The sequence below is a fragment of the Clupea harengus genome, unplaced genomic scaffold, assembly GCF_900700415.2.
Source record: "Clupea harengus unplaced genomic scaffold, Ch_v2.0.2, whole genome shotgun sequence".
Taxonomy (NCBI): Eukaryota; Metazoa; Chordata; class Actinopteri; order Clupeiformes; family Clupeidae; genus Clupea; species Clupea harengus.
This window is the reverse complement of record NW_024880375.1, coordinates 1-22,304: the sequence shown is the minus strand read 5'-3', so window position 1 is coordinate 22,304 and position 22,304 is coordinate 1. Positions and strand designations below refer to the sequence as shown.

The 22,304-nt window shown below is 43.3% G+C and overlaps 3 protein-coding genes across 3 annotated transcripts; 2 read left to right on the top strand and 1 right to left on the bottom strand.

The window, feature by feature from the left end:
* Positions 1 to 545: 545 nt before the first annotated feature.
* foxq2 (forkhead box Q2) lies at positions 546 to 2,131 on the bottom strand. Its single transcript, XM_042706752.1, has 2 exons — positions 1,692 to 2,131; positions 546 to 905 (listed from the first exon to the last, which is right to left on the bottom strand). The coding sequence occupies exons 1-2, from the start codon at positions 2,112 to 2,114 to the stop codon at positions 546 to 548; spliced, it is 783 nt and encodes a 260-aa protein (XP_042562686.1). The 5' UTR covers positions 2,115 to 2,131.
* Positions 2,132 to 5,257: 3,126 nt separating this feature from the next.
* pias4a (protein inhibitor of activated STAT, 4a) lies at positions 5,258 to 16,674 on the top strand. The gene is made up of 11 exons (XM_042706750.1): positions 5,258 to 5,397; positions 6,394 to 6,784; positions 7,520 to 7,604; positions 7,892 to 7,933; positions 8,230 to 8,320; positions 8,608 to 8,736; positions 9,014 to 9,119; positions 9,274 to 9,347; positions 10,025 to 10,185; positions 11,272 to 11,423; positions 12,874 to 16,674. Exons 1-11 carry the CDS (start codon positions 5,326 to 5,328, stop codon positions 13,119 to 13,121), a joined length of 1,551 nt encoding a protein of 516 aa, XP_042562684.1. The 5' UTR covers positions 5,258 to 5,325; the 3' UTR covers positions 13,122 to 16,674.
* A 250-nt stretch (positions 16,675 to 16,924) lies between these two features.
* Positions 16,925 to 22,047, top strand: LOC122132003 (dual specificity mitogen-activated protein kinase kinase 2-like; the record flags this gene model as incomplete). The annotated part of the gene is made up of 7 exons (XM_042706751.1): positions 16,925 to 17,658; positions 17,937 to 18,147; positions 18,261 to 18,407; positions 18,642 to 18,719; positions 18,942 to 18,993; positions 21,424 to 21,548; positions 21,806 to 22,047. Coding segments are annotated over exons 1-7 (938 nt in total), but the record flags the coding sequence as incomplete, so codon positions are not given.
* Positions 22,048 to 22,304: the final 257 nt, after the last annotated feature.

Sequence of the window (22,304 nt, the reverse complement as noted above, 5' to 3'; positions counted from 1 at the left end):
ACAAAATTGAAGCACATAGTATAAATTAATTCACTGTAGGTTTATTGGAATGCTAGTGAACATGATGATAAATACAGTTTTTTTTCTCATTGACATTACATTACAGAGAAACATTACAGTTATCTCAGTGTATTTTCTTAAATAGTGTGGCAATGTTTTGTAAGGTCATATGTCATTTATATACTGTATGTTTCAATTCAAATTGTGTAATTGCGTTAACTGTGAAATAATATTTATAACAAAGAACACAGCATTTGGATCAGTAGTGAAATAACGCTTAAAATATTTAAAATCTTTTAATAAAAATATTGTGTTGTTGAATACATTTTGAATTCAAGTTCACATTAGATATACAAATAAATATATTTACAGGGGCTTAAAATCATGTCTATCAAGACATAAAGCAGAAATGCGCTGAAACACATGGCATTGTGTTGAAAATATGCATAGTGACATTATTTGTTCATACAATTTGTTAGTTTTGAGAATACGAGTTTTAACACTGTATTCTAGAAGAGTCTAATGACCTGAATGTGATCGATAGCTTATAACAGAGCGTGGTGGGTGGTGTTACGTCGAGCCTGCAGGGCGGCGGCCCACCCCCAGTAGATCCCAGGGGGCAGGTAGGGCAGCTGGGGGTTCGGGGGGGGGCAACACCAGCACGGCGCTCCCTTGAAGCGATGGTGGGGGTGATAGGGGGGCATGAAGGGGTACGGGAGCTGCCCCACCACTCGTCGGATTCTCCGGCGGGCCCGACGCCGGTGATATTCCCCTTTGGAGAAGTCCTGGAAGTTGGCCGGATGGACGGCCCAGAAGTGGCCTTTTCCGTTTTCACTGCGGCCTGCCTTGATGAAGCACTCGTTCAGGGAGAGGTTGTGTCGGACACTGTTCCTCCAATTTTTGTCCTGTGGGAAAAATTTATAAAAATGTCACCAAATGCATCAAAATTGGAATGTAACGGGGCTCTCTTAGGTATAGGGAACACAAACACAAACAAGTATAGGCCACACGGTCATGCTCATATTGGAATGCACAAAACTCAGTTGACAGCTTGGTTGCTAAATATTCCCCAGATACCTTGTAATGTAATTTTACCTTAATCCTTCAAGGTAAATCTCTCATTACAACTATTAAGGACTTAGTTTTACGTCTTGGTATAGAACAGGTTACCAGTGTGTCCCATCAACTGGATTATAAAGGCTGTAGGTCAACAAACCACCCAACAACAAGATCCCCTTCAGCCACTGCAGGTAGCAGTCAAACTCATTACTTTAGGAGGCCACTGTTTACTCTTGTTTACTCTGTTTACTCTTTGTGGTACTGTGTCCGTTATGACACACATATTCGGATCATCTTAATGTCATCCATGTATTAGCCTATTGTCAATGTGAAACAATTAGCCAAATTACCCTTGCACATTTACTAACTGTCACCTATTATTCGGTGTCTGTATTAATAGTACATCGTTGCCCATCAATGAATGTTAAGCACAATGTGAATTTCTCTTTCTTGCACAAATAGTATTTATACATGTTACTATCAATATTTTCATCTACTATGTATTTCTATTAGACTCTATTCATTTATTTTTTTGTTCACTAGTTCAGTGGCACTTGATTGATTTAATGCTATGAATCAATGCCAACTCAAATAAATGAACTGTTGTCCACATATTCACCACCTGGGCATACCTTATTCTTGAAATAAGGATAGTGATCCATGATCCACTGGTAGATGTCACACAGCAAAAGCTTCTTCTCCTCCGAAGCCAGAATAGCCATTGAGATCAATGCAATGTAGGACTGGGTGGGCTTGTCTTCTTGGGCGTCACCGACCTCTGTGCCCTCTCCTTTGACCCTTTTCTCATCGTGTTCCTCCTCAGATCCGTCTGTCCCCGTCTCCGGGCTTGCACTTTTTGGACACTCTTTGCCTTGAGGGGTTTCCTCACTTTGACTGTCCTGGGTGTCTTCGTGGGTCTCTTGGTTTGCGGTGGAATTTTCCATCTCCAAACTCTTCCACTCACCTTTGGCGCCTTTGTTGAACAGCAGATAGTCAATAGTAAAGCGTAATCCCAAAAGCCCCCGTGATTCACTGCTATGGCTGCTCTTCTCCATGGTCCAAATTTATACACAGCCAAAAAAAATGAAGACCTGATTGAAGTCCAATATTGTCTCACTGCCAGTAAACTGTGACACCTGAGTTTTTAGAAGCAACCTCTCTGTGTTTGACGCACAGTTAAATGAAGGCTTACTGAGCCTCACTGCTGTCTCAGTCGATTTGATTAAGGCAACATGCTGTAATGAATGTGAACTCCAACTTCAAGCCATTAAAAACTGTCTGGAAGTCATCATCAGGTTTTGACACCACTCACTAGTGTAAATGTAGTCTCTGTTTTTCTTTGTATAATTGTCCAAGTTAAACAATCAACTGGTTTCTACCTTGTTCCCCTTACTCTGTTCGTCAGGGGGGCTGCTTTCTAAATGTCCCCGAGAGTCAAAGTCGCACTATTTAAACACTCCAGCATTTATCCCTCACAGATAAAGGCAACGTGGGAGACCAGAGAGTTAGAGGTAGGGGGTCTCATCGGAGAGGATTAATTTTATTACTTTAAGCAAATCTTTGTAATTAGGAGAGATTACACAATCTGATTTATTAGGGCAGAGAGAAGAGTGGCTGCTGTTACACCAAAAGGCCTTTGGATGGGTTAGGTTATCTGGTTTAAGTGCTTCACAGAGGGGGGAATGAAGAAGCAGAATGTATGATTTCCCTTGACTATAATACATATTGGAATACAAAAGAGAATGGATTTTACATTACGTACTAGATACATGGATTTGAGGTCTTTCATGAATCATTCATCTGTGGTCTCTCATTCGTTTTAATGTCCTTTTGTTCACTCTGGCATTATGTCTGTGTAATATGATGCTGGTGGGATCTTTGGTGATGATTCTATGATGAGCCTTTTGTTTTTGACCATTACCAGAGTTTTTAGTTCTTCAAAATAAAGCCACCAGTTCATCGGGTTTCCCCCCTAACTCTCTTACCCTGTTGGAGTTGGTATGCCTTCCCTCTGAATCTAAATGGATGAGTTTGACATCTTTTAACCAGACCAACACATGAAACACCAGAGCTGAATCAAATGGTGCAGTTCGCTTCTGTGCATAAACCTGTTGTGCACATCAAGAGCGAGGAGAGATTCAAATAGATACAAATCCAGAAAATAAAGTAAAAACTATTTTACATTCACTATAGTAATTACTATGACACTATGACACCAACTAAAAAATCAGCACAAAATATAAATGAACAGTCGTATTACATTGTTTTAGATGATGAATTTTGGGTTTCAGTTTCTTCATTTGACAAAAATGTGTTATTGTGTAGTGCAATATATCAGTCATGTAAATTTAGCTTTTGTTTCAGAAAAGCCTGAATATTTAATTACTGACAGACAACATCCATGGTATTTAATCAGTGTCCCCTGCTATTATTCATGTAATGTACATGTATCTGTCTATCTATCCATCTATAGAAGATGGCATGTATTCTTACATTGTAATTAACTTTTAATGTTACGTTTAACCCTTTAAAAATCCAGATGTTTGGATACAGCTAGCTCTGCTTTGAACATCCAGCTTTTGGACAATAACATATTCCAAGCCTGGCCATTATGTGCTATGTTCTCAGTTTGTCTCTGTATAAAATGTAGGTTATTTATGTCTTGGATTCTGTTAAAGTTATACAATAAAATTTCACAAAATGTGAATGTGAAAGTTATTAGAATTACATTAATAAAATAAGATGAACACTAACAAAGGTAAAAACCCATTCTAATTTATAGCTCATTGTCATCAAAGACTTGTATCACCTTTCTTTGCAAGACATTCAGTTTGTCGTAATTAGAGGTTTGCAGAATGACCAGCCAAGTAAAATATATGTCACTTTTAGTAGCTGTGCTTATGCAGATGTTCTCATTACGACACTTAACGTCTGAGAGGCAATTAAGAACGAAAATAGCCTGAACAAATATGGCTAGTTCCAGTTTACATGGGTTCATGAAAACTATGCCACCGCCAGTACTACGTTTTAAAGCTATGTTTATTTGACAAGATATAACATAATAAAATCACACACTGTTATGAAATTACGGGCTGTTGAGTATAGGTCTATTATTTGCCTTTTTTGAGGAGGAGCTCGTTCGGTCATAAAAAGTCGACTGTCTTGTTACCTCGAGTCATGACGGCCACATGTCATGAAAGAAGTCGACCCTCAATTCCAAATAGTACACTATTCACGCGCCTTCTACGCCACCTTGTGTCGAAACGATGTAGTCAACCTCAACAGTAAAAGAGCTTGGCATAGCCTATGTAAATTGAACTAGGCTACTTGAATGACAAATGAATATCGCAAGTTTTTAAAGCGCAATAAGACAATAAAAAAAGAAGCATGTATGAATAAGAAATGAAGCATATTGAGACATAAGGCCTTACACAATAAGCGGATTTAATATTGTCATTAGTCTACTTAACAGAATTTAACTGTGACACTGACAGGACAATATATCTGTTCAGAACTGAAATGGCCATAATTTTTTTGTCCAAATAACAAATACACAATATACCCCTCAAATCAGGACTGCGCTCTATTCCTCCTTGCATTATTAACCAAATTGATCCTGCGTGTCTCCGGCACAATTCCCCTCCCCCACTCCTCATCTAACATGTAAAACCCGGAATGGATTTCACTTAGGATTCTACCAGTTTGGTGTGTTACTGTTTCAGGCTTCGAATAACAGAATTCTTTCTACAAGGTCTTAGAATATGCTGTCCTGCATAGTTGGGCTGGTAATCTGTCAGTATTTTAACAAGAAATAATCGGAAATGCATTTGTTTTAAAGTAACAGGCTTGTTTTAGACAATGCATTCCGTTCCCACAACATGGTTTTATGTACTATATGTAATGGATTTTAGTACGCGGACCGGATTTAACAAGGCCATGCGTTCCTCTCCATTTGAAACCGTATGATTTCCTAGCCAAAGCTATTTACAGCAGAAAAGTTGATCATTTCTGTTTTTTCTCGAGACTATTAAACTCAGTTGAGCGGCGTGTCCAATTATTTTGACTAGACATATATTTACGTTACAGTGAGGCCTATTCATGGGAGAAGACCTGTGTCAAAGTGTTTCTTTTTTAAGTGCACTGTCAGTTTAAATTGTTATGGCCACGCCTTTTTAAAGAAGACCTTCTTGGTTTTTTTGAAGGAAAAGCTCGCTGATAGGATGCACGCAGAGACCTAAGAGAAGCTCCTCCGGTTTTCATTGGACTATGTCGGCCTTGCGCCTCGGGCTCTCGCGGGGCTGCAAAGCGAAGATGGCGGCCGAACAAGTCGAAGCGATGGTGAGTGAAGCTTCGTCCCCTGAAGTAGAAAGGAACTGGGTTGCATAAAATAGAGAGTTTATTTTTGCAAACTTAGAGTCTGGCACAATTGATTGTTTGACTACCATAAGTGGCGGCAGTACATCGGTTAAGAGTAATCCTAATTCCGCGTTGACAAATGCGTCTACACCGGGGCAAGAGACGCAGCTAAGCTAGCCTGCTATCTAGCTAAGAAGCGTTAGAAAATGAATGATGAGACCATTAAAAACATTAGCTAGCAAGTAGCAAGCTAGCCTGCAGGCAGTAGGCGCGAAACTGCTGTTTGTGTGTCTACGTTTTTGTAAAAGCAGATTATATATCTTTATGTGACTTAGTCATTTGGACCAGGGGACATGTCAAGTTGGACAATACCAAGTTGGAGAGACCACTGACAAGCACTGAGCACAGAGAATCGTTTGCTAACACGGTGGTGTAAACTAACACGCATTAAGTAACGTTACGTTTTCGGGTTGGCTAACTGGTTAGCAAGCCTGCAAGCATGAACCCCTTACCGGTATCCTTGACAAGATGACATAGCAAGTGTATTGGTGGGATCTTAGCACCTGCATGTTTACAGTGTGCTGGGGGTTCCAAGGCCATGTGGTTGAAAGTAGTGGAAGTCACTCTGCATTACAGCTACCTGTTTAATTGTTTCTTTTCACTCCTTCGTAAACATAACGAGGAGCGACAGGTCAACACAAACAATGGCTGTTGTTTATATGATTCACTGTAACAGTGCCCCTACTGCTTTTTAAGTAAAACAGCCCATACATTCATTTAACTTTTCTTTGTTTTCATGTAGTTTATTGCATTATCTTTTTGTCAACAATGAACATCCTTGTGAATTTTTAGATCTTGACAATGACTTGCCTTCTGGTATAATTGGCATCTTTGCCATACTGTATCAAAGCAGGTACATTTTATTAATTAACTTTAAGTTTTCAACATTTCTGTCATTTGTGTCTCCTCTCTGCCTAGAATATGGTAAAGAGTTTCCGGGTGTCTGACCTGCAGACACTGCTGGCCTCCATGGGTCGCAGTAAGAGCGGGCTGAAACAGGACCTGGTGGTGCGGGCACTGAAGCTGGTGCAGTCGGAGTGCAGCCCGGAGCTGCTGAAGAGCGTGCGCCAGCTGTACGAGACACGCTTCCCTAAGACGTCGGGCTGGCTAGCGGCACGCCGTCCGGAGGCTGTGCCCGTCAACTACTCGTCTATCGGCTCCACGACCAGGAGCCTGCCGCAGACTCAGGGCGCAGACTACCTCAACGGCAGCATCCCCAAGCAGCCAGCCGCCCCAGCGGCCGAGGTCAAGCTGGTGTCGTTGCCCTTCTACCAGACCCTGGAGACACTGTTGCCCCCCACAGAGCTAAGTGAGTGGCTCTCTGCCCCTTGATGAAGGTTAAGAGCAGCCTGGAGAATGGAGATATGTTGTTCGGAAGCGATGGCTTTGTTACAGGCAATCTGCTGTCATATCTGTTAAGATCACAAAAAAAAGCGATGTGGAAGTTGTTAAAGTAGCACTTCATAGATAATCGAGTACCAGGCCGCTATCAGATTAGGACATGTTTGCCTGACAGTAATGCCTTCGGTACCTGGGACTCTTTGAGAGAAGTGATGTCTTTCGTTCCAGGGATTTATCGAAGCTAGTGTCTCCATGCTCATGGAGGACCAGCTGTTTTAGCCACTGTATAAATATGTACCATCAACCTTACATGGCACGTCATGTTTTGGGTGGGTACCATCCTAAGAGACAGCTTTCAGTAAAAAATACACTTGCTCTTCCAATAGGGTAAATGTGATCACATTTCTCAGATCTGGTTAAGAAAGTAGCCTATAGAAGAATTTGCATAGACTATTTGTCCATTCATGTTTGTGTTACTTCTCTTGTTTGGGTGGAAAAGGGACGCATGCGTTGCTCTCAACCAGTAGTGAAAGTGTTTTGAACTCTAAAGATGCAGCTATTTGTAAACTGCTTTTTGACTTTGATGGGTATTCTTCCTTCATCTCTTAAGATGCTTCCTCTGTTTTTGCTGCATGAACTAGGCCTGTGTAAGACTCCTCAGTGTATTGGTTTGAACTCTTCATACATCTTTCTTTCTTTACAGTTGCCCAGAATAATGAGAAACTGCAGGACAGTCAATGCATATTTGAACTGACACAAAGTCAAGTGGATCAGGTCAGAAACTCCAGGTAAGTTTGACTCGCTTCATCAGGCTTCAGGGATATAAATGCTATATAGATAAGAGAAATTCAGTCATGTCTGGCTGGAGTTATTTTTTGTTTCCAGAAACAATTGATTTAAGCTTTGTTCAATTTAAGTGATGTTTCCTGTATGTACATGAGTTACCCTAGTACTAAAGCAAGATATATGCTGCAGAATAATTCTATATTACTTTAAATATCTTGCTGTAGAGTTCAATCTAGTGACATTTTTTTTGTTGTTGACATCACAAATCTGGTATTTCTCCCCCATACAGTGAACATCGCCCAGGCATAAAGGCTGTCCAGGTGGTTCTCAGGTATGTTTCTCCGAGCAATACAGGAAAGGATCAGATGCATGCTTGTGTCTTCATCAAACCTGCTGTTGTCTCATTCTACCGTATCACTGTAATATGAAAGTTATGTATTCTAAATGTTCTGAAAGTGTTAAGCTCATGGTTGTTAAGGTCTCTCCTAAGCTTCATCACTAAGTACAGCATGTAACAACATGTCCCCCCCAAAAATGAGCCAGGCCTGGAAGAAGGGTGTTGTGACATATTTGTGATGTGTTATAACAGGCACTATCAGGTCAGCGTTTGCTTTTTCCCCCCCCTAGAATCTGTTATACAGACTCCATTGGTGTTCAAGAAGATCAGTACCCCCCTAATATTGCTGTGAGGGTCAACCAGTCCTTCTGTCACGTACCAGTAAGTGCTCGTCTGGATAAACTACATATCAGTGCGGAGACACACACACACACACACACACACACAGTACATAGACTTTTATCCCTGTCACTTAAAAGCCTCATATTTGACACTCAAAAAGACCGTTTCCAAGTACTCTAGATACAACGTGGTAGCTAACTGAAGAAATAATACCTGACAGGTGTTTGTTGCCAGATTCACCATAGTGTGTGTTTGTTGCCAGATTCACCATAGTGTGTGTTTGTTGCCAGATTCACCATAGTGTGTGTTTTGTTTGTGCCTCACAGGGTTACTACCCTTCTAATAAACCAGGCGTGGAGCCGCGTCGGCCCTGCCGCCCCGTCAACATCACCCCCTGGTTGCATCTCTCCACCACCACCAACAGAGTCACCATCACGTGGGGCAACTTTGGCAAGGTAAGTGACTCTGAGTATAATGGAGCACTCACAAGTTTAATATGTGGTTGATGTATTAGAGCTCATAGGGTCAACCTTTAGTCACATCAGTGTGATTCTGAACAGGTCGGCAGTCTGTTTGAGTCTTATGCCTTTGTTTTCCTGTGTGTGTGTGTGTGTGTGTGTGTGTGTGTGTGTGTGTGTGTGTGTGTGTGTGTGTGTGTGTGTGTGTGTGTGTGTGTGTGTGTGTGTGTGTGTGTGTGTGTGTGTGTGTGTGTGTGTGTGTGTGTGTGTGTAGCGCTATTCGGTTGCTATATATCTTGTGAGGGTCTTCACGTCAGCAGAACTCTTCAATCAGCTCAAGCACTGCTCAGTGGAGAGTGCCGAACGTTGTCGCGAGCGCAGTAAGTCTTTTCTTTTTTTCTCTCTGTCTCTCTCTCTTACCAGAACCAGAACTTTTTGTTGAGATGAGGAAGGTAATTCAGATTTACTTGCTTCCTAAAACATTAATGGTAATGCTATTGTAATGCTGTTTGCTGTTGTGTGTTCTACTTCCAGTCCAAGACAAGTTGCGCTTTGATCCTGAGAGTGAGATCGCCACCACAGGGCTGCGAGTGTCCCTTATTTGTCCAGTAAGTTTCTGTTTACGTGGATTAAGTGCTATGAATTTTGGCTTCATTCATTTGGCTAATGAATATACAAAAGACATGTATTCCCTCATTTCCCCAAGTGGTGTAAGCACAATGAATTCTATGGTTAAATAACAAGTTATCTGGAGAACTTTCAAGCATGCAAACATGAAATAAGAAACAGTTAGTCATAGAGGTTGGAGAGAGAATCAATGCAGTGAAGTATCACAATATTTTTCAGCACGATATTGGGCTATATCGATACAGTGATGCCAAGTATCTCAACTCATTTATTTAATATTATGATTTTTATATTGTTTCGTATTTTTATATACATCTACTCTGATAACATTGGATTTGGATTTGGCCGCTTCACGTTGTGGAGTTATTTGCCTCCGGCTCGTCCAATATTTTCGGAAAACTTTCTCTGTAGGGTCAGCATTGCATATCATTATTAGAAAAAAAAATTATGTAACACGATTCCTCCTTTAAGGTAGTCCCAGTAGCTCATTTTATGTAATGCATTTTTCTCATATAGATTCAAAGATAATGGCCCCCAAGGCGCTAATGAAGTGCTCTGGCCAGACTGACTATAGTAGATATCTATGATGCCATATAGCTTATTGACCTGTTCCCCATCAGTCCGTAAGTTTACACCAACTGTGCTTGTCTCTCCTTAGCTGGTAAAGATGCGTTTGGGGGTGCCGTGCCGGGTGCTCACCTGTGCGCACCTGCAGTGTTTCGACGCGGTCTTCTTCCTGCAAATGAACGAGAAGAAGCCCACCTGGACCTGTCCAGTCTGCGACAAGCCAGCGCCCTTTGAGCTGCTCACCATTGATGGGTAATGTCCCAGGAGTGGTAGCCATGTCTGTGTGCACGTCAAGGACAGTGGATGACATTCAAAGTGGGTCATATCTGTCCCCCTACAGAACTTTTAGGGGTTTTCCTGCATAGGGAGATTTTCTTGCAGTTTGTAGATCACATTTCCCACCTGTCACTTTGGTCTGGACACGTATGATATGGATTCCTTTGAGTTAGCAGTGTTGCTAATCAAACAAGATGATAATTAATCAGGACGTGATCGGCTCCGTTCAAGCTCACGTGATTTCAGTGAGCTGTGACAGGCCAATCTAAGCAGGGCTGCAGGTAAATAAAACATAATTAGCCCTTTTGGGTTCACACCATTTTTTTGTCTAGAAACTTGTGCAACCTACCACTTGAGTTTCTTCACCTTTCTCTATATAAAATGGATCCAACATGGCTCCTTTGCCACATTGCCATTACTGGATGTCCTCCTCTACGACACCTTTTGTCTTGCGGGTCCGTCTGTCTCAGTGAACTCAGTAGGCAGTCACCGGGTTCTTTTCTAGTTCAATCGGCCTCTCTTGGCCAAGGGGCTTACCTGGATGTCATCAACGGACTTTAGTGATGACACTTCCTCTTCGCCATTATCTAAACCACTGCTGATTTGCCTGTTAGAGAATGTACTAAGAATATGCAGAAAAATCCCTAAAGGTTGTACCATAACTAAGATGGATGTGCAAACCCTGCAGATATGATGACCTTAAAGGGAGACTTCAGGATTTTTCAACCTGGGCCCTATTTTAAGATGTATTTGGGTCCTAATCTTTACTAGGGACAAAACTGATAGATCTAAAAAGAAGTTGAAAAATCCCAGAGTCCCCCCCTCTGTCTCTGTCCACTGGATCTGCTGAACAGACCTGTTTTTTTGTCTCCTTCTTTGCATTTCAACCACTGCTTTTGCATTGATGTTATTTGGCTGTAATTCAGTTAAATCAGCTTTTAAATATACCATAGTGTCATATTTTTAGCATTCACTGCTAACGTCTCATATATCAGAATTCCCCTTCCTGCTGTACTGAAACATTGAGAGCGGTGGCTGACGGCACCTGTCCTATGCCCCCAGGTTGCTCTCCGAGATCTTAAAGGAAACGGAAGAGGAGGTGGAAGAAATCGAGTACGAGACCGACGGCTCCTGGAGACCCATCCGAGACGAGAGGGACAAGGACAGGGAGCGGGAGCGCAGCAACACGCCTGTCTACCCCCTTGTGGACATTTGTAAGCGCTCTCATTCTCTCGGGCAGGAGGGCAGTGCAATCCCAGTCTACTATAAGCAAAAGTCCTGGCCAGTTATTTAGTTTGAACCGATCTGGATTGATATTCCAGAACTGTGTGCCGAAGTGTCTCTACGATCTACTCTCAGGCCCTTAAAGTAAGATAGCTGTCTTACTACCTTGGTGTCTCGTCAAGGCAGGTGTCTTGCGCAAGATATTTCTACGGGTGAATGTCTAAAAAAAAAAACTTTGTTTTCGAACATTCTTTTAAGATAGCGTGTATGATAACATGTGGCGTTGGTACGCTGAAAGATCGTAAGGCTATCTGACGTAGGCTAACGTGCTAATGTTAGAAAGTTGGCTGAGTGACGCCTCGCAAATCACATCAACCATTATTGCTGGTTACAATAATGGTGTTATCGGATAGTGCAGTGTCTATTTCTCGGTAACTTTTGAAAAATCGAAGCGAGAAAACGGCGAAAGATTTACATACAAAACACGACCGTCAGCGGAGTTTGGTCCGCCATCTTTGTTTAAAATGTGCAGTTGCCGGAGGGACTTGGCGCACAGGTTTATGGGTAATAGGCAGGATCAAGGCTGCACCGGTGGTACCTTGAAAAATGACTTTAACCCGGAAGAGAAGAATTAAGGGATTTCGAACAGTCCTTCCTTCTCTTGTTTAAGAGAGGGAAGGTAGTAAGACAACATTTGAAGAGATTTCGAACAGGGCCTTGGTCAGTGCAGGATCGGGTTTCAGGAAGAGGTTAGAGAAGGAGGTTTGCTGTGCTGAAATTACATTCTCCATCTATATGTCAGCATTGCACAGAGACTGTTCCCCTCGGTGGGATTCAGTGGGGTTTAATTAGTGACTACAGCTCTTAGAATAACATTTTTGTTTTATCAAAGAGGTTTACAAAAAGAGGAATGTGTAGGTGAGTGGACATTATGGAGAGAGTGTTGCTGATGTTGGCCTGAGGAATGGGCTACTTTTGCTAATGTGCAGTAATTGATTGAATAAAGTGAAATATGAATAGGACTTGGTGAATGAACAAATAGGCTACATTTACAACACAACACTTTTTCCATGTTTAATACTTACTGTAAATAGGGCAGTTATTTTCCCTGACCCAAGGTAAATATTATTAACAAGACAAAGCTTAAGTGAAGTCATTTCGGGAAACCACAACCCTTGTAAGGCACAACCTTAATCTCACCCATTTGCCTTATACATTCGGATCCTCTAGAGGGGTTTGATTAGCTTGTTCAGATGAAATGGGGCTGAAGCTTAACCGCTAAAGGGTTGACCACGAGAAGAGTAACTGCACTCCCCAGTTCACAAATTAAGTTAGCCAGTGGCTAAGTGGAGCTGTCCGTCTGAATTATATATATGTGTGTGTTTTATCAACCGATGCTAGTGGCTATACTGTACTGATGCGTGTTTCCACCGGCCACAGGTGTCTCGGAGGTGAACGGCCACTCTCCGGCCCACAGCAGCACCAGCCAATCAGCGAAGTCGGGATCGGGTGGGGCGTCGGCAGCGTCGGGCGGGGGAGTGGTGGTCGATCTGACGCTGGACTCCTCTTCCGAAGAGGAAGCCGGCGGCGCGGGGGGAGACAGCTCCGACACAGACGACAGCCAGGACAGCCCCTCGCCCAAGAGAGGCCGATACAACTACGACAAGGACCTGGTGACGGCTTACTGAGCTGACTGAGACGGACGGACTTGCAAGACTGAGTAAAAGGTGTGGTGGAGGGGGACGGCAAGAGGGGACAAGGCCTGATGTTTGGGCAAGGAATTTTAGAAAGTCCCTGAACACCCCCTCCCCCATCCCCCTCTTCACCCACCCTGTGCGGAGACACATATTCATACACACACACACACACACACACACACACACACACACACACACACACACACACACACATGCAACGCAGGCACACACCCCAATGCACACTCCTACATGCACTGTAAACCTCTGGGAGTGGTTGAGCTTCCTTTCCCTCTTCACCACTGGAAACCACAGGAGCAGCTCCCTGTCCCCCCCCCCCCTCCCCCTTCCACACACACACCTCAAAAACAAACAAACAAACAAGCAAGCAAATGGTTTGTTCTCCCTTCCTCTGCTGTATCCTCCCTTTAAAAGACCACGAATAAGCGTCATCGACCATCCTTTGCCCTCCCACACTCATCCCCTTTCAGTTTGTGGTGGACATGATGGTGTTGGTTCTCAGAAAGCTACAGCAAGCATTAGACACCGGCACTGTCCACCATCCTCGAGTGGAGAAACGCCACCACCATCACCACCACCGTCTCTCCATCTGTGACTCTGTTCAGAGGTCAGCGTGTAAGCAGCGACTCAAGTGTGGACTTGTGCATCATCTCCCAATCTTTTAGGCTTTATCTTCTCTTTCTTTTGGGTTCTTAAATTTACCATTGTCACCATATTCCCACCCCACCTAGTTATTACGATTCTTTTCAAGCCGTAGTAGCTAATAACCTACCTCAATTCAAACCACAAACTTGACCGCAGATAATCCTTAGAAAGCTTTGAGAGGTGACCTTTTTTTCCCCTTGAAACAGACAAAAGCTAGATGGATGATGCTCTTTTTCTCTCTTTTTTTAATTTATTTTGACCATCTTGTTTCCCAACTACCTAACAGTCAGCAGAAACCTAAGTGGGCTCTTGTGGGAGCTGTCCAAATGACCATTCATTAAGTTAAGACAACCTTCCACCTGCAGTCCCTCTTGCACAAGAAAGGGAGTCATGGGTGAGACACATTTCTTCTAACTGAAGGCCTTTGATGATGGTGCCAACCGGGGGAGAGGTTTGGAGTTCATTAAAGTGTGTTTGTTTTCTTCTAATGAGGAAGAGTTGTGTAAAATCTCAGTAGTTTTAGAATAGAATGTATGGGATTGCAGAGTTCTTCAGTCAAAATTCTGGAATAGATGTTGAGATGGTAGAAGCAGAGCAAACACTTCCAACATGGTTCAGTCGTGGAGGGTCTCCAAGGGTGGTGAGTCGTTGAAGTTTATGAAGTGACGTGTTGTATGGAAAAGGGCTGGTGATGACACAGCTTCACTGTCATTAGGGGGATGAGAGGTTTATTTTTTTTGAAAGGGTGGTGACTTCAGGTGCATTTTGGTTCGAAACATCAGCCCTCAGACAGAAAGCAAGTGAGGGTCAAATGGCTGATATGAGGTGTGTGTGTGTGTGTGTGTTTTTTTTTTTTTTTTTTTAAATGTTTAATTAAAGAATAGCCCAACCTATAGTTGTTTTATCTTCTCGGGTGCAGAGTGGCGTGCCATGATGCACAGCATACAGACTCATTTTCTTTTAATTGTTTCTTTGTCTAGTAAAAGTATTTATTGACCATCACGGCTTTTTTGATTTTTGTTTTGTTTTGGTAATTCTTTTGAATGGCAGCAGGTATTATTTGCACATATGTGGCATTGGAGAGATTTTGGTGCCGTTTCTAAAGGCTCACACTGAACACAGTTGAAGGTGGTGCTCAGCCTTGTTCGGGGATTGAGTGAATCTGCTGTTACTTTTCCCAGTATGGTCTCAGTTTAGGCTGCTTGCCATTTCTGCGATTATCTGGCTGGGGCCTTGTTGCTAAAACATCAGTGTACGGATTAGGATGATCATAACCTGCTCCGTTCGTTGTACCTGTCACAAGTGAGGTATGGTAGACAGCTATTTGAGAACATCCTGAGTGTTTCCAGGACGTGTAAGAATTAAAGCTCTGGATTTTGATCATGGCCTGACTCTTTAAGTTCTAAGCAGGTTTTAACTTTGGTTTGACCTACTGAAGCACCCCTCTCAACTTTATCCAGTCTTTTCAGTTCAACTTCAAGCTCATCCTAAATGTGAATTACATGTGAGTTGGTGGGCCAACGCCTTTTAGGTTTTGAGGATTGTGATTTCCGTGGGTCTCACGGGTGGGATTTCTAAGGTTTGCAGTGGTAGTAGATATGGCCCCAACGCTACATTTGAACCCAGGCGCTTTGGACTGTAGAGGAGGGACTCAGGGAGGAGTTGTGAAGTGCTTTTATTTGTCATTTTTGACTCATTCTTTGATTTTATTTTGGTCACAGAACAGTTCTTCAGTGTAGAACATGCACTTCATCAATTTGCTAGGCAAGACAAATCTGAACTGGATTTATATATGTACACAGTAGTGTTTTGGCTATGGAAACGACCATCTCTGATTTACTGATTTTGTTATTGTCCTCCTCTTTAAGTACTGCTTTTCTTCAGTAGGCCTTCAGAGAGAAATACCGCTCTAGTTCCTATCATGTTTGCTTTCGCTGCATTCTAAAGCTGACCTGAGCACAGACTTGAATAGACACTCAGTACTGTAAAACAACATTTGTTCGAAGTAATAACTGAATCAGCAAAATGAATTTAGAAGTAGGGAGGGATTTTAAGGGCCGTATCCTTGACAACTTGGTCTTCCATTTTGGTGGAATACCCATTTTGGGACACGTCTGACTGAACACAAACGGTTACATCATCTGTTGTAGTTGATGATAGGATTTTTGTCAACATGGCCCATATCCCGAATGTTGCCATTTTGTACACATACAAAAAAAAAACACTTGAGGAAGATTTAAGTATAGCTCTTGATCTTAAATCGGTCTATTCAGGAGAAATCGACCAATGCGGTTTTGTCAGGATCCAGTAGTTCCTTGAACATATAGCTCACCCTAGGCCATTGCTGTGAGCCAGGAGACACCTTTGGGAGTAATGGTGAAAGTCGCCCATGGTTGAACTGAGACGGATAGGGCCTGGGGTCGTCGCAGCCATGGAGACGAAGGAAGAATTAGAGAGTAAGGTCGTAATTTGTGGCATATCCCTTTTTCTTACAGTGCTTAAGGTAGCATGGGCAACGGCTTGCGATTCTTGATGTAAATGTTTTTGTTCGTTGTGTCTTTTTATATGTTCATATTAAAAGCCAATAAAAAAACGAATAAATAATATTTTATCAAGTTTTGAATTGCCTCCAATCGTTGAAGAGGTCAAAAAGGATTACAGTTTAGAAATGACTCCTCAAAGCCACTTTACATGTCAGAAACTGTAAGAGCATGGGACACAGTGCCCAGAGTGGGGTCACGAAATTGGAGCGAGAGATTGGGGAGAAGGGAACTGATTCCATTGTTTCTTGTTGAAATGGCTGAGAAATGTAATTTTCAGAAATCGTATTCTAACACCTGTCATTTATGTGTGCAATTGATTAAACTGATTTTAAAATCTAGTGTTTGTCTTGTTTGTCATTATGCCAGTTGGTGACATAATGATGTATGCTGAAAATGATCCCACCCGGGAACTTTACAAGAATATCAAAGGCAACGCTTAATTCCACTTTCAAGTACATCCAAAGCCCGCGTGGCAAATTTGCACCACTAGATGTCGCACGCTTTCATTTTGTACAGTGTACTTGTACTGACCTGTCGCGATAATTCATGCAAGTCATTTCTGGTATTTAATCTTCATCTCGCGAGATTCAGAAAGCTTCCTTTTGGGTTTGTGGCTTCTTCCTGTACCGGAATTTCTACCGAATATTGTGAAACCCTGAGTGTTCAAACCACGCACCCCTCCTGTTCCTTTGGAGAGTCAGCAGTCGTTCCCCTAAACGTGCAAGGGTCTGAGAAAGGTGCCACCAGCTAATAATGTTGCTGCACATGTCTACGTGAGAGCTGAGAGACACCACGTCTGCCTTGCGTCGAGCAAAGCACGATTTTCGTTGGGGATCGAGGGCAGATAGACATTTCAGTGATGTATTTTGCACAATTATTACTACATGTGGTACAGTATATTGCTGCTTAATTCATGTTTGGACTGTCAATTTAAGACCTAAATGCTTTCCTGTTGTCAGGAGGAAGCGCGTAGCTGTCAATCCACTGGAAACTAGCCTGAAATGATTACTGCCCATGATATATTCGTCCAATTGAGCAGCAGCTAGCTAGCTAGCTACAGTTAACTATCTCGCACAGTTAGTCAGTGAACATTGTTTTTGTCATAACTGAACTACCAGTGGCATTCGCTATTTATCGGAGTACGTACGCTAATTCGGTTGTGTACTATCGTTTTTAATTGGGTCTGAGTGAAGACTCGTGTTTGCGCGCTATATCTTCGAATTAAACCGTATTATCAGCATGGCTCCCAAGAAGAGACCTGGCCCCATAATCATAACACCTGCTGGAGAGGGGCAATCGACTTCAACCAATGCAGCAATTGAGTGAGTGAACTGTTTTTATGTTATTTCTTGTTTTCGTTAACTTTTATGTAGCGTAACTATCAACTGCCGCAACAGACGTGAGGTGTGAGTTCAATGCCTTTTATGGAACTCGTAAAGGATTCGAACTGTAATCAGTAGATCATCTTGTAACAATCCAGCAATCCAACAATCCTTGCTTATGAACGGTGTATGATCTGTTTAACATATCATGTCACATTTGCATATGGAAACAATGTTTGTTTTATTGTAACCCTTTTGTGTCTATGTGCCTTACATAGGACCAGTCTAGTAGACTTACCGAGAATGTTAGGGGAATTGGACTTAGATGAGCAACAGAGGAAGCGCTTGGAGGCTTTCCTTACCCAGAAAGCAAAGGTGGGCGAACTCAAAGAAGACGACTTCCACCCCATCTGTGAGCTCGGTGCTGGCAACGGTGGAGTGGTCCACAAAGTCCGTCACAAACCCTCTGGACTAGTCATGGCTAGGAAGGTGAATGAAAGATTTACAACCTGTTGTTTGTTGACCTGGTAATGAATGGTTGGTAGCAGCAGGAAACAAAGTTATGACATGTCTTAACGGATGTAATTTCATTTGTGTTATAGCTTATCCATTTAGAAATCAAACCAGCAATCAGGAACCAGATCATCAGAGAACTTCAAGTGCTGCACGAATGTAACTCGCCCTACATAGTGGGCTTCTATGGGGCTTTCTACAGTGATGGCGAGATCAGCATCTGCATGGAGCACATGGTGAGAGAATAGGAAATAAAAACAATGAGTGTCTCATATCTTTTCAGTGGTGTCCCTCTCCGTGATAAATCTGTTCTTTTATGTCACACATACCAAGAACCGCCACTAGTTTCAATTACCCTAAAGATTGTGAAGGAATTCGGTCTGACCTCTGCTCATCATATTAGCCAGGTCTTCTCGTGATGTCATGTTCAGAATGGCTCAAAAGAGCGTATTTTCATTCAATCACTGCAGGATGGAGGATCTCTTGACCAGGTGCTGAAAGAAGCTAAGAGAGTTCCGGAAGAGATACTTGGGAAAGTCAGCATAGCTGTGAGTAGTCATTTCTAAATTGTCCCTGACATCTCGTAGCCTATGCGTTTAAGCATAGGAGGAGGATGAATTGTCAAAGAAAATATGGTAAATGCTTAAATGTAGCTGTACAACTACAATTTGGTGAGTTTTAAAGTATAATTTTAAACTTTTTAGTATAATGGAAACTTGGTATTGAAATATAACTGAAACCTGTTTCTATCTTTCTTTCTTTTTTTACAGGTACTTAGAGGACTTGCTTATCTGCGGGAGAAGCATCAAATAATGCATAGAGGTAAGGGTGGAAAATAGAGGAATTTTCAAAAGTACTGTAATGGTATAGACTTTTTTGTCTTTGATAGTATTCCTGCTTAGTTAGGGTAGATACATGATGAGCTGAAGATCGCAACATTTACGCCACTTATGCCACAACCATGTGCAGGAAAGGCTAGTTCTCAGAACCTTCACAAGGAAGTTGTATATCGGATGCCTCGTGGGTTGCTGAAATACTGTAGCATTCGTTGAGAGGAGGTCAGTAGCAGATACGTTCTAGCTGGAAGATTGAGGATGAAAGGGGCAGTGTGTGGCTCTAAGGGCAGAGGGCACTGGTGGTGCAGGAGCAGAGGGTTACTGACAGGTATGTCAGTCATTGATAAGGAGCAGAGGGTTACTGACAGGTATGTCAGTCATTGATAAGGCAGTGGTGGAATTCATTGGTGATAGGACAGGTATGAGTTAGCCAAGAGGAATAACAGTAGACCTATAGACAGTTGGGACAGCAGAGCAGATCAGTGACAGTTTAGTTTAGTGTCACATAGCCAGAGAAGTAGGCGAAATGGGGAATAAATGTACAGGGTTCCCATGGCCATGGAAATCCTGGAAAAGTCATGGAATGCCATTTTTCCAGTCCTGGAAACGTCTTGAAGTTCAGTAAATTCATTGAAAGTTTTGGAAAGGTCATGGAATTTGATTTTATCGTATGTAGGTGTAATTCAATTACTTGTTATTGTTCTCTTCCATGGACAAGGATTTGTTGTACAAATTGTGTGATACAGTTTCCACTAGAATTAACATGTTCTAACTATCCTATTAGAAAATGAATGGAAAAGGTTGTTTAATTTTCAATCAATAATTAAGCCTAACGTGGAGTAAAGTATACCATTTTGTTTGTGAAAGGTTGTGAAAGTCATGGAACTTTCATTAAGGGTCCTTAAAAAAAGTAAAGAGAAGGTTTGGAAATGTTAATATCAATAAAAATATGTGGATGTGAATGTTGGTGGGAAGGATTCACTCTGCAGAATTCACTCTGCCATTTTTACAGTTTAAGGTTATTTAAAAGTTTCCCCTTAGCTAGCTTGCTAGTTAGCTAGCATAGCAACTAGGGAACGATAGCAACCTTGGAAACACCGTTTGCTGCATAGCCTGAAGCAGCATTTTATTTCTCAAAATCAGCTCACCATTAAAAGACAGTCTTAGGTTAAAGGTGAGCCGAGCCACCCACAGACGATGTTAAATGGCTTCACGTAGACATTGAACCATCCTGAGAGAAATAGTGGGACATCAGTGGCGCAAGTGCTTACTTTGATAGCAATGTAGTCAATAAAGGGGGATGGGTCGCCCCTCTCAAACACGGTAATCTTGTGTGTTGGATTCACACTGGCCATGGCATTGGAATATACGGTAATGATACTAGGTCGCCAGGGAAGATTAACGGTTATACTTTAGCGTTTTGCGCCCGTTCCCACATAACCCATAACGATAGAATAGCAGTTAATAAATAAATGACCTCCAGTGAGAAAACATGCTAACCGCTCATTGCTGCCATTAGACCTGTTTTTTGTAGTGCGCTCTGGGTGGGTACTGGTCTGGGTGGGTACTGGTCTGGGTACAGAGTTGTATCGCGTGTTTACGCCACTTGCCGACACAGGAGATGTGCTAGCCACTGACACTAGTCCTCGGGGGTGTTAGTCTCACACGACCCCCCCCCCCAAATACACACAGACACAGGCCTGAGAATGTTCTAGATTTGATTCTAGCGTGGGACTGCTCGTCACAACAAAGATTAGACCTAGAAGTCAGTGGCCAGTGTCAACTGGTAGGAGTGGAGTCAGCGGTGGCCAGGGGCCTGTGGTGGCCAGGGGCCTGTGGCGCTGTGGTGGCAGGGCTAGTGAGTGAAGAGCTGTCTGAGAGCCCAGGCAATAATTACAGCCTCTCAGATGTGATTACATGGTGGCCGCGCCCTGCAACCCCCTCCCTGCTTTTCTCCCTGTCTCATGCCATCTCTCTCTCTCTCTCTCTCTCTCTCTGTGTCTTTCTCACATTGACTTGTTTATTTCTGTCCCTTAAAAAAAAGAGGGAAAGAAAATTTGGGAGGTGAGGCACTTTACTGTACATGTCAAAACAGAATTTGAATGAAAACATTTTCCTGCCCCTGATTTCAAAAGCAAGTGCAGGAAAAGAGAGAGAGGGCTCGTTCGGTGCTCGCCTAGTTCAAACTCGGAGCTTGGCAGAGCTCAGGTTAGCGTCTGTAGCGAATTGTGAAACATTTTCAGCGGTAAGGCGGTGGGCCTGAGAGCATGTTGGCGCAGGCCATGGGGAAGGGCAGGGCAGGTGGTGCTGGTGGGATCTGAATGCTTGTGAGTAGGGTTGGGGGATGGGGGGGTTAGGGAATGCTGGCGCTCTCGCTAGATATTCACCTGAGGCCCCCGATGCTCTTGCCACGCAGACGTCAAGCCATCCAACATCTTGGTGAACTCGCGAGGGGAGATCAAGCTGTGCGACTTCGGCGTGAGCGGCCAGCTCATCGACTCCATGGCCAACTCCTTCGTGGGAACCCGTTCCTACATGTCGGTGAGTCAGCTATCCCCCCTCCCCTTCCCCTCCGTACACACACACACACACTCACAGAGCCATGCCAAAAACCTGAGCCCGTGCCCAGGAAACATACCGCGTGGTGCGGACATGGCCCCTGCCAGATCGGCGCCCACTCCTCTCCGGCACCTGGAGGGTGTGGTGTTCGGAGCTGGCTCTGCTTCTGGCTCCGGCCCGGTTTTGGCAGCGCCTTTAGCGGTGCGTGTGACGTTGTTGCCGCCTTGTGCTCTCAACAGCCGGAGAGACTGCAGGGCACGCACTACTCTGTGCAGTCGGACGTGTGGAGCATGGGCCTGTCCCTGGTGGAGTTGGCCATCGGCCGCTTCCCCATCCCCCCGCCCGACTCCAAAGAGCTGGAGGCCATCTTTGGGCGGCCCATGTTGGACGAGGCCGGCGGAGAGACGCTTAGCACCTCCCCGAGGCCCAAACCCCCGGGACGGCCCGTCAGCGGTGAGTCCACCCCCCCCCCCAATGTGTGTGTGTGTGTGTGTGTGTGTGTGTGTGTGTGGGGAAACAAGTACACATGTCCTTAATGGTTTAGTTAAAGGTGCAGTATGTGATGCTGGTGAATACCACTCCCCAATGTTGCCAAGGTCCTTAAAGGTTTAGTTAAAGGTGTGATCCATGATTCTGGTGAATTGCATTCCCCAACGTTGCAGACGTCCTTTTTACTGCAACGTGTTGATTGGCTGAAGTAGTGTATGGCTCGGTCTGGTGTACGAACATATTTTTTTC